Source organism: Hypanus sabinus, chromosome 1, assembly GCF_030144855.1.
Source record: "Hypanus sabinus isolate sHypSab1 chromosome 1, sHypSab1.hap1, whole genome shotgun sequence".
Classification (NCBI taxonomy): domain Eukaryota; kingdom Metazoa; phylum Chordata; class Chondrichthyes; order Myliobatiformes; family Dasyatidae; genus Hypanus; species Hypanus sabinus.
In genome coordinates, this window is record NC_082706.1 from 150,006,152 (window position 1) to 150,018,571 (window position 12,420).

Below are 12,420 nucleotides of genomic sequence, written 5' to 3' on the forward strand. Positions count from 1 at the left end.
CTTGTCAAGTAGAATGTTTCAAGAACCTGGAAAGACGAAAAAATTTCAATTCATTTCCACATCTAGAAAGGATGTGACTGAGAATCTGTAGGTAGTGGTGTACTAACTTGCACAAAATTCTTCTTCACATTACAAGCAAGGTGGACTTTGGGCACTGAAGCAGACTTCTGCAAGATGGAAAAAAATAACCTTAACTTGACAGTAAGTCTGAGGAGACCATCTTCTTACAATACACAGTAGCTATAATGTTCCTACTGTCAGCCTGCCAGGGAGGTTTATTTTTGTAGTTGCTGCTCTCCTTTGATTATTGCACAATTAAGTGTGGTCTCCTTAGGAACTACGCAGCCTTTGGTTTGGCATATATTTCTGGGTGTAAATCAGCCTGATACTGTTGTTCTACAATTTATTTGAATGGGCATTAGTGCAAAAAAGAATAGTTTACCGCACCAAAGCTAGAAGAAGCCCAACTTCTAGGCAAAAATATGTGGGTCTAACACAACAGTCTCTAGAGCAGGGGTTCACAACCTGATGTCCATTAACCCTTAGGTTAATGGTAGGGGTTCATAACATAAAAAATGTAGGGAACCCCTGTCTAGAGTTTACAGGGAATGGTGTGAAAAACAAAAAAAAATTGAAAAGTTGCTATTTGGGGAAGATGCCTTATTATGAGAGAGGTCAGAGGAGACTGGCCAAACTGGTTCAGGCTGACTGAAAGGCAACAGTATCTCAAATAACAATGCATCACAACAATGGTGCACAGAGCAGCATCTCCAAATGTACATTACATCGGACCCTGAAATGGATGGGCTATAGCAGCAGAAGACTATGAACTTATACTCAGTGGAGTCATTATTAGGTACAGGAGGTACCTAACAAAGTGGCCTCCTAGTGTATAACCATCATCCTGAGAAAAAACAGAAGAAAAACTTACCTTTCACTTTTAGAATTTTATTTTGCTATTAATCACTGTGAACTGGTTACAATTAGTGCTCTGACTTTACCAGCTTTTTATGGGAAGAAAAATTAAAACAAACACCTGATTGCACAACTGAAATTAAGTCACGTCAGGTGAACACAGGATGAATCATTCCTGGAAGTACCAAATCAAATTTCCAGAGTGACAAAATCTGACTCAGAAATGGACATTGTTGTATTTCACTCTAGGTAGTTTTCATTTTATCTGTAACCACAATTATTTAAGAGAGAACAAAGTCAGTACTGGATGTCATTGTCCTGAACTTACCATGCAAATCATTGTTCAAAGTTTCAAAGGTTCATTTTATTGTTTAAATACACATGTAGAATACAACTCTGATATCACTGGACAACAAAGATTTTGCTTCCTGAATACCCTTAGGTGTATCTTATAAATTTTGAGCTACTGATCATGAAAATCACCATGAAATTTCCCTATCACGCACCATTTTTAATAAACTTATGTTTACTAATTCAATTCATAATTCAAATCAATTAAAATGTTGCCATCAATGTAAGCTGGAAATTTTCCGATCTTGTCCAGGCATGCTTGGGCATGCTTAGGCGGCGCGGCTGCTGCATGGCAGGACAGGTCTTAGTAATAATTATTGAGTTCAGGACTGTAAGGATGGAATTTGGTATCACCTGGCACAAAAAATTCTATGAAGGATTTTGATATTTGAGACAGATGCTTCCCAGAATAACTGATGACGAGATTAAGGAAAGCATTTTTGTTGGTCCACAAATCAAACAGATCATCAATGACAGGGAATTTGAAGAATTTCTAGTGGGACCAGAGAAAATCACATGGAAGGCATTCAAAGAAGTTTTTGAAATTTTTCTCGGCATCTACAGAGCACCAAACTACATGCAGATGGTTGAAAGCATGAAATGCAACATGTCACTAAAGATTCATTTTCTGCATTACTATTTGGACTTCTTCCCTGCAAACCTTGGTGCTGTTAGTGATCAGCATGATGAAAGGTTTCACCAGGACATTTGTGGTCATGGAGAAAAGATACCAGGGCAACTGGAATCCGTCAATGCTGGCGAATTATTGCTGGACACTTAAGCGAGAAGCCTCAGACATGGAGTATAAATGAAAATCGTTAACAAAGTATTTTTAACTTAGTTGAACTACTGGAAAGCATCAGCACCATTATGTAATTAAACACATTATATTCCATAAAAGTTAATTTGTTGTTTCTCCAAATTCCTACGTGATACAAGTAGTCTGAAATTATATTTGTGTTCCTCTTCAAGCAGTCTATCGTAAACAAATTCTGAGGAAGCAACACTTTTGAAAAAATTTGTTGTCCAGTGATATTTGTCTACTCCAGATAGCCATTAAATACAGAAACACCATGGGTGTTTATGAAAGAAAAGACATCAACTCCCCTCTCAGCATGAAAAAGAAAAGAAACAAAACTCGCAGACCCCAAAATACTCCTTCCCCCACAGCAAAAAAACTGCAATAATAACTGTCCCTGACTTCCTAAACAATCCCTGACCCCGTCACCCACAGAAAAAAACAGGTGACAGTTACAATCCCCGACCCCCTCACTCATAGAAAAGAATAGCAGTAGTAGCAACAAACTCCCAACCTCCCCCACACAAAATTAACATATCACTCATCTATCAATCATCCATAAGAAAGGAAAACACCAAAAAACTGAAGGAAACCAACATACAGTCTAATAATCAAATAAATCTCAGAATATGGGAAATGTCCTTTTGTCTACACACGAAGGGAGCAACCACAAGACCTCAGACCCTCTGACCATCAACGTGGGGCCGAACGTGACAATCTGGCTGCTGATTGTCTCTGTTGGGAGCCATTACTGACCCCCTCTGCATTCAACTCAATACTTCAATCTTCTTCGCTGCTTTGAGGTGGAGTCGTTCATGACCTTGTGCCTCACCTCTGGTCTTTTCCCCAAGTCAGCTTATGTTCTCAGTCCTTTCCGGCCTCCCGTCTTTAATCTCCACAAGCATCTCTCCAGACACAGCATAGCGTTTTTTTCAGTTGACTAATCAACAAAACAATCGTAAATTCTGCACAGAATTTATATTTTAATTTTATAGAAATTATATAACCTCAGTGTGGAAAAATAAAGTGTTTTACAATTGGAGGAACTCAACAGGACAGGCAACGTTATGTTTATGATTTCCATTCAATTTACTACATCCAAATATAACAATTCTATTAAAGCATCAGTTTTTTTTTCTTTAAGAATGTATTAACATATAAATAAACTGCTCAGTAATTTTTATTTTACCAGATCATAAAGTATATCTGTACAGAATCACAAATTATTTAGCAGCTCATACTACTATTATCAATACTTATGATGAAAACACACTAACAATGTTACTTATATTGCACACTTTGCACACAATTGCACACAAGGCTGACACTTCAGTATTAACGTTGCGGATGATTGTTCATTTTCAGGGTTAAAGGAAGCTAACTACAGAATCAAATTTCATCAGCCATGACTGCATGGCCAAGCATCCGCATAATCATATTGACAAGTCCACTGATGACTCAGCAGTGGTGGGGCACATCACCAACGTCGTACAGAGGAGGTGGAAGCGCCTGAGGCCTGGTGCCAGGCAAACAAGCGCTTCCTCAATGTTAGCAAAATAAGGAAGAATGTTATCGACTTCAGGAGAACTCGCACCATCCACAACCCTCTTTACACCAGCAGCACAGCAGTGGAAACTGCAAGCAGTTTTCCGGGAGTGTACCTCTTGCAAAAAATTTCAAGGTCCCAGACACATTGTACACAAGAGTTAGTATTGTCTAGGTGATTCAAGGCCACGTAAAGAGTCAATGAGATTGCATCCACTGCCAACCTATTGTGGCGATAGGCAAATTGCAATGGGTCTGGGTCTTTGCTTAGGCAAAGACACATATACAGTATGCCTTTTATATAGATACAGTATAGCAAAGACATATATACAGAAATGTGTCGAAAAAGGCCAGCAATAGCATGAAGGATCCCATCCACACTGCTCATGGTCTGTTTGTTCCACTCCCATCAGGGACTATACTCTCTGGAGTTCAGAAGAATGAGAGGGGATCTTATAGAAACATACAAAATATTGAAAGGGATAGTTAAGATAGAAGTAGGAAAGTTGTTTCCATTGGTAGGTGAGACTAGAACTAGGGGACATTATGTAGCATCCACTTCAGAACCACCAGACTCAAAATCAGTTACTTTCCCCAAGCACTAACGATGATGAACACCTCCAGCCACTTACCCATCCCACCACAACCCACCCCCACCATTGCATTATCATTCTTGTCAGATCACCTTATGCATGAACACTTCTGTACCTAGCAACACTTTTATGTACATACAGTCATTGTATGTATATAAGCTATCTTATTATTTATATTTACTGTGTTTGAATGTACTCTTTATCTTATTGTATTTTTGTTAGTAGTGCATTGGATCTAGATTAACAATTATTTTGTTCTCCTTTACACTTATGCACAGGAAATGACATTAAACTACCTTGAATTCTGAATTGTCATTTGAGGCAATTTTCAAAGGATTAACTTGGATTTGCTGGAGTTTGGGTGAGTAAAGAGATTTGAACTTACAGATCTGAGCTTCTGGGAGAATCTAGAACTGTAGGTCATCACTTAAAAGCACAGGTCTGTCTATTTAATATGGACAGGATGAATATTTTTCTCAGTTAGTTGTGTTTTATTGGAACTCTCTCTTCCTCAGAGGGCAGTGGAAGCACAAAATACTCTATGATATTATTCATGGAAGTACAGAATATGTCTTGGAACTTGGAAAGTGAAGGACTACCTGAAAGAAACTGGCATTAGCATAAGATTGGTATTGTAGACTAGACTGAAAGATACTAAATGCCCAGGATCTGATGATGTGAATCTCACGGTTTTGAGGATGGCAGTTCTGGACTTACAGGTTGCACTGGCTGTCAGCTTCTAAAATGTCACAGATTGTGGAATGGTTCCTGGAGGCAGATGATGGTAAATAACATCCCACCAATAAGAAAGGAGAGAGAGTGAAAAATAGAACAGGAAACTACCGATTAATTAAACTGACATCAGTTGTAGGGAAAATACTGGAATCCATTATTTAAAAAACTGCAGTGGGCACTTGGAAAATATTATAGAATTAAGAAGATTCAAAATGAATTTATGAAAGGCACACCACATTTAATAAATCTGCTTTAGAGTTACAGCGAACAGGTGGACTGATAAATATTATGTAGTTGAACCTAAAGAGACTTTGAATAAGGTGTGGTGCACTCCCACATGGGACTGGAGGGGATATTCCAGCATGGACTGAGAATTGATGAATTGGCAGAAAGCAGGCAAATTAAGAGTAAGCAGTGTTGAGGTTGAACCCGTTAGAATGCTGCAGCTGTTCATAATCTACTGTATATCAAACTGCTGGAGGAGAGGAGCCAGTTTTGTTGATAAGTTAGGTTGTGATTGGGGGTGGGGGGGGGAGGATGCAGAGAGCTTGGGAGAAGAAGGATATGTAAAGCTAATTAGCAAGGTCATAGCTGATAGAATAAAATGTAGAAAAGTATGAGATAATGTAGTTTGGTAAAAACAATGTAAGCACTATTGTTTTAATGTGCAGGTATGACATTAGGAAGGCAGGTGAAAAATGAAAATCTGTGGACAAATAGTAAAAGGGTATTATAAAAGGACCAGACCTAATTATGTACTGTATAGCTCTGATGAAGGCATTATTACAATACTAACTGAAAGTTCTCTATATTTCTAAATGTAGTCACTAGTTTCTACTCCAAGGAAATAATCTGTACATTTGTATGTGGATTGTTTAACAAATGCAGTATGAGGTAGTGAACTTGGTTGGCAGTTGTGAGGCTTCTGAGTGACAGACATGGAAATGAGTGGCTGAAAATAGTGCAATTACTATTCCATCTACCTCTCAGAAATGTAATTGATTAAACTGCACCCAGATTATTGTCTCTTCTTGCAATCTCGCAGCCAGAATTGTCTACCTAATAAAAGCCAAGGCTGTGACAGGTTTTTCCAGCTTTTTGACAGAAGTTATTGAACAGCAGAGGAAGCATTATCTTTTCACAGGCAGGCAAATGCTTCTATTTCTTAGCTCCTTCTCAATCCCTTATTATATTTCTAAGTACTCTAATTCTCCAGCTGGAAGTTCAAGTCATGTAATTGAGGCACCTGGAGAGAGATGTAGTTTGCATTAACAAATAATAGTTTTGAACCCATAAACCAGTATGATAAATCCTATTAACTTAGATAAGAATATAAGTTCTTTGTATTAAGGAGGCAAACAGAATGTTGGCCTTTATTGCTAGAGGGACTGAATACAAGAGCAGGGAGATCATGCTGTAACTATACAGGGTTCTGGTGAGACCACACCTGGAGAACTGTGTGCAGTTCTGGTCTCCATACTTGAGGAAGGATATACCGGCTTTGGAGGCAGTTCAGAGGAAGTTCACCATATTGATTCCAGAGATGAAGGGGTTAACCTATGAGGAGAAATTGAGTTGCCTGGGACTATACTCTCTGGAGTTCAGAAGAATGAGAGGGGATCTTATAGAAACATACAAAACATTGAAAGGGATAGATAAAATAGAAGTAGGAAAGTTGTTTCCATTGGTAGGTGAGACAAGAATTAGGGGACATTGCCTCAAGATTCAGGGGAGAAGATTTAGGATGGAGATGAGGAGAAACTGTTTTTCCCAGAGAGTGGTGAATCTGTGGACTTCTCTGCCTAGGGAGGCAATTGAAGCTTCCTCAGAATATATATTTAAGAAAAAGTTAGACAGGTTTTTACACAGTAAGGGAATTAAGGGTGATGGGAAAAAGGCAGGTAGATGGAACTGAGTTTAGGGACAGATCAGCCATAATCTTATTGAATGGCGGGGCAGGCTCGATGGGCTGGATGGCCTACTCTTGCTCCTATTTCTTATGTTCTGATCACTTGAATTTTGTTCTTATTTATATAGACATCACTAAAAAAAGTGTACTTTAAATTTAAAAGTGCATGCAGTCTGCTTTGGGTAATGCAATACCTTCTAAGTTATGGTATGCCATCTTTTCTTTAGTGGGGCTTACAGAATGGAAACACAGCACTAGAAGTATATGGGTCAGATAGTGTCTATGGAGAGATAAACACTGTTAGCATTTCAATGACAATAATGACCTAGCATCAAAAGACAGTACCTTTGCTGCCATACTTGACATGATGCTTGTTGCTACTGGAAAATAAAAAGTTTTTTATAATAGGACTCCAATCATAAAGCTGATTCTAGAGGAATTCAACTTGCTGCAAGGGCGTCACCAACAACCATCAAACAGCATATTTAGTGAATGTCAGGATAGCTGTGGTTGAAGCCTAGAACAAGTTCAAGTTGAAGTGCCTATGGACATACTATGCTTAACTAACCATAAAATCAGCAACCTCCAAACTACTACATGCCAGTGACTAAATTTGGAGGCTCTGAGCTAGGAAGACACATGGGCATATTTTTCCTGCAGATTCATCCTTACATTTTAACCTCATCTGCACCCATTTCCATTACTTCTTATTCCTTCAAGTTTAATGAAAGTTAAGGATTGAGATGACTTTTGAGGATGTGCGAAAGCTCTTGGAGATGATGTTGCCCATTTGTTGCTTACCTTCTAAGCTTTTTGCAAAACACCAAATCTGCAATTAAAGTTGTGCATGTTTATGATGCTTTAACAATCAAGTGAAGACAACATTTTAAGACCTGCTAAAATTTATTTCTAAAACTCAGCTGTAAACGGCACATCTTGTAGTGTCATCCTAATGAGGCAATCAGTGTTTTTTTTTTACCCCAGAAACACACAATAAAGAACAGCCTCCACTTTAAAGGTGTGACACTATTTCATAGTTTCTTACATTTTACAATCTAGGTAAAGGAAGATTTACAAATAAAAATTACTTTTTGCTGGAGAATCATCAACTGTGAAGAACAGGCAAATGGGATGTGATCAGGATACTATTCACATTTTCTGGTTTATGAAAATATTTTTAATTTGTCAAATATTATACTGTCTCGAGGTGCAAGGCAAAGAACACTGAAGATGAATTAACCATGATATCATAGCTTATAGGACCAAGGTAACGGTAGATCCAATAAACAAATGTGAATAATAGTCACTTGCTTTTGAGATGAGTTGGCATCAAGCTTATAAGAGACACTGGACTGGATAACGTGCATAGCTCTGGATAAGGTTGAAGTCCCATTTGCCTATTGTCCCTTAACTTCTGAACGATGACTTTGGCGAAGTCTTCTCCTTGGTTGTCACTAGTATCTAAGAGTTGTCGGACTTTGGCTGTTCTAGTGGGTTTGGTGTTGATGAGCTCATAGTCCTCCTTCATTATTAGGTCACGAGAAATGAGGGCATCCAGTGTTTGATTAAGACATGCTTCTGTCATTTGGTTAATAATATCCTCTCTTCTGCTTTGAATCCACTGATCAGCCACACCTCGAAGGATTGATTCTGAGAGGAAACCTGCAAATGTAACTTTCATAAGTAAATGGGGTCCAGCACTAACAGTATTAATGTATTTGACACAAACAACAATGATAAAACAGTGCTTGATTATTTTTATTGGCTGAGGGCTATACCTCTGAATACAGTAAAAATCTGAAAATCTGTTCTCTAGGATCTGGCTCTTCAGGGCCCCACTTCCTGCATTCTCTTCTAAATCTCTGGATTCACCATTCTAACCATAACCCCAACAGCCACAAAGGGAATCAAATGTGTTGGCGTATTAATATCTAACAGCTGCATCAAAGTTCTGAGTGAGAAGGAGTTCAATCTGGAAAAGCGTGAAGTGATAAACTTTGGAATTTCAAACTTGAAAACAGAGCAGGATTCTTAGCAGTGTGGAAGAATCAAGGGATCTTGGAGTCCATGTCATAGATCCCTCAAAGTTGCCATGGAGTGAAGAAGGATAAAAGGTGACTTGATAAAGGTGTATAAGAAAAGAAGCAGAGATAAAAGCTAATACGAGAGGGCATGATTTTAAGGTGATTGGAGGAAAGTATAGGGGGATGTCAGGGTTTTGCTTTACATAAAGAGTAGTGGGTACATGGAACACACTGCCAGGGTGCTGGTAGGGTTATTTAACAGACTTTTAGATAAGCACATGGCTGAAAGAAAACTGGAGGGCCATGTGGGGGAGGGGGGGGGAAGGGTTACATTAATCCTGGAGTAGATATAATGTTGGCACAGAATTGTGGGTCGAATGGTTTGTACTTGTATTGTGTTCTATGTTCTAATACAGATTTTACTTAAAATGCTTTGGCAACTTTAGAACAGCCTAGTTAGAGTCTGAGTGCAGAGTGGAGCAGTGGACAAAATGTGAAGATCAACAAAGATTCTGGGAAACAAGTGATAAAACTTCAGATGGGAGTGGAAATACCAAATCTGTGTTTTATTTGCCTCCTGCAGGAATTCCTATGGATTTGGTGTTGGATCAATGGCTGGGTTCCTTATAATGAAGCAAATTGCAATAGAATTCAGGGGTACCTTCATATTACTGGCTTCCAGCTTTTGTAATGACATAGAAGAAAAGGGTTCCTCATTTTAAAGGACTTTCGTTTCCTTAAAGCAAGAAAACAAAAATCTGCGGTTATGGTCGAATATTTTCTCCATATTGGGGCTGCAATCCACTCACCTGGCAACTAATCTCCAATGTTAAATCTCACCTTTAATCAATCTAGTAAAAAATGCTGTGAATGCTGCTTACCTAATGCTATTTGCCTCTGGTGCTGCTACAAATTAGAAAGCATGTGCATCTGACAATAAATCTGACTTTGACTTTGGGATTGAAGATACTAAAAAAGGTGATTTCCACTGGGATAGGTGGAATTGTCTAAGATTTTTAGAACTGTCAGTTTTCTCAGTTAGTGGATGAGAATAACTCTAGGATTTATTAACATAGCAGTTGCTGCTGGTTTTCCTTAACATTCATCAAATGAATGTTTCATTATATCTTTAGATTTGTCTCAAAGAAAATGCCATAGGTGCAATTTCAGGTTATTAGTCACATCAGACTGTACTCTATCTTGCTGTAAAATGTATTTGATACTGGGCATTGAAATCTCTCCAAGTTGCCTCATCTTACACTATCCACCTGCACCAAACTCGAACTCCTTCCTGAAGGCCTTTCAATTCAAGAATTCAAGATTGCTTAATGCCATTTCCTGTACACCAGTGTAAGGAAAATGAAATCATTGTTTGTTACTCTGGATCCGATGTAACATTTAAAAAAAAAACAACAAAAATAAAGAACACAATAATAATAAAAAGAAACACAATAAATATAAATACGCAAGATTGCTTATGTACATAGATTAATTATATATCCATAAAGTGACGCTAGGCTGTACATTGTTGACTGGCAGGAAATAATTAAGTAGTGGTAGAGTTCCAACATTTATATAAATGATTTGGATGTGAATACACAAGGCTTCACCAATAAGTTTGTGGATGACACAAAATTAGACAGTGTTGATAGTGAAGAAGTTTATTACCGATGATAAGGGGATTTTGATTAGTTTGGAAAGTGGGCCAAGGAATAGGAAAAGGATTTCGTAAGTTAAGTGTGAGGTGATGCATTTTGGCAAGTCAAAACAGCATTGGGCTTGTACTATAAATGATAAGGCACTGGGGACTACAGTAGGAGGGGTGATTGATAAGCTCGAGGCCTAAGGTAGAAGCAGTCATTTTTAGAAAACTTAGCACATTTATTTTTCAACATAGTCCCCTCCCACATTTATACAGATGAGTTGAGTTATACAGCTCTCGCTGAGTGATTATGCAGAAAGTTTGAAATTAATAACTCTTATCCTTCTACCTTAGGCCACAAACTTATCAATCACCCATCTGTGGACACTTTCTGGAGGTCCAAGGTCTGTATGCTCCATGACCACTGGACTAAGTAGTGTAAACGTAGGAGAGGGCTATGTTGAAAAATAAATGTGCTAGGTTTTCTAAAATTGACTCCTTCTACCTTAGGGCACAAACTTATCAATCACCCCTCATATATAGTTGAAAGCAGCATCACAAACAGGGCATTTAAAAAAAGGCATTTAGCATGCTGGCCTTCAGTCAGGGCATTGAGCGTAGAAGTTGGGACATTATGTTACAATCGTGCCTGCTGTTTGTGAGGCCGCACTTGTTTTGGTCACACTGCTGTAGGAAACTTGGCTGAACCGGAAAGGTGTACTGAAAAGGTTTATGAGGATGTTACTAGGACTAAAGGACTTGAGTTGTTCGAGGTTGGCCAGACTAGGTCTTTATTCCTTGTAACACTGAAGAATGAAATATTTAAAATTATGAGAGACATAGATAAGGTGGTTGATAACAGTCTTTTCCCAAGGGTAGGGGAGTTTGGGTGATTTTGCATGAGAGGGGAAAGACATTAAAGGGTCCTGAGTAGCAACTTTTTCTTGTAGAGGGTGGTGAGTAACACAATGAGCTTGCACAAGTGGTTGAGGCAGGTACCATAATACCATTTAGGGAGCATTTGGATGGGGAATGGCTCAGAGGAAAATGGGCTAAATGTAACAAATTGGGACTAGCTGGATGGGTACCATGATCTGCATGGACTCGTTTGGCCAAAGGGACTGTATCTGTGCTGTTTTGCTCTCTCTCTCTCTCTATTTCCAGTTATTCATAGATTTTTTTTTGCTTCCGTTGCCTGGTGAGGCTCCAATACTCTAGATCCATGAATTTCAGCAAATAACAAACTGTTTCTATCTAGCTGGAAATTTCCAAGTATAAAAATATGGGCTTAAGTTATAGTCAATCACAATTTAACTGTACTTACTAGTGGAAGGTTGCAGTGTTATTAGTCCCAATCCACAATCCGATTCACTTTCCGGAATTCCACTTCGTGGAGCAAAGTTGTCATCTGGTTGGCATATAGCAGTCTGAGACAAACTGCCTTCATCTCTGAGGCTAGCTAAAGATGCTGGGTACAATTCTTCTTGACACTTCATACTAGACTGTACATTTTTGTCTGTATTATCTGTATAGTAACAGACATATCAGAAAGGATTAAACAATAGCAGTAAAGGTTATACTCATTAAGGATCCTCACCATCCAGGTCATGCCCTCTCCTTATTACTATCAACAGGAGCTGGTACAAGAGCCAGAAGATGCACACACTGTATTTTAAGTACAGCTTTTTTTCCTCTGCCTGTTTTTGAACCATTCATGAACACTACCTTTGTATTCTTCTGTTGCGCTATGTTATTTCATTAATTATTGTAACTTGTCAAAGTATTTTATGTCTTGCACTGTACAGCTGCCACAATAACAACAAATTTCACAACAAGTGATAATAAACCTGATTCTAATTTTGGAATAAAATATTTTGAAAGCTAATCATTTTGCAAAAATAGTGAGT

General features: G+C 38.4%; 1 protein-coding gene across 2 annotated transcripts in view; it reads right to left on the reverse strand.

Annotated features, from left to right (window-relative positions):
- Positions 1-5,455: 5,455 nt before the first annotated feature.
- Positions 5,456-12,420, reverse strand: part of ripk2 (receptor-interacting serine-threonine kinase 2) — an 82,427-nt gene continuing 75,462 nt past the window's right edge. Inside the window, exons 10-12 of one of the 2 annotated variants that reach the window (XR_009513863.1) lie at positions 11,838-12,038; positions 9,533-9,607; positions 8,373-8,509 (exon numbers count right to left, since the gene is read on the reverse strand). Coding sequence is in view for 1 of the 2 variants with exons in the window: in XM_059978990.1 (XP_059834973.1) it covers positions 8,151-8,509; positions 11,838-12,038 (560 nt within the window). In the remaining variant the exon portion in view is untranslated. Of the gene's footprint in view, positions 8,510-9,532; positions 9,608-11,837; positions 12,039-12,420 lie in introns of both variants that reach the window. The other variant, XM_059978990.1, reaches the window with a different exon arrangement.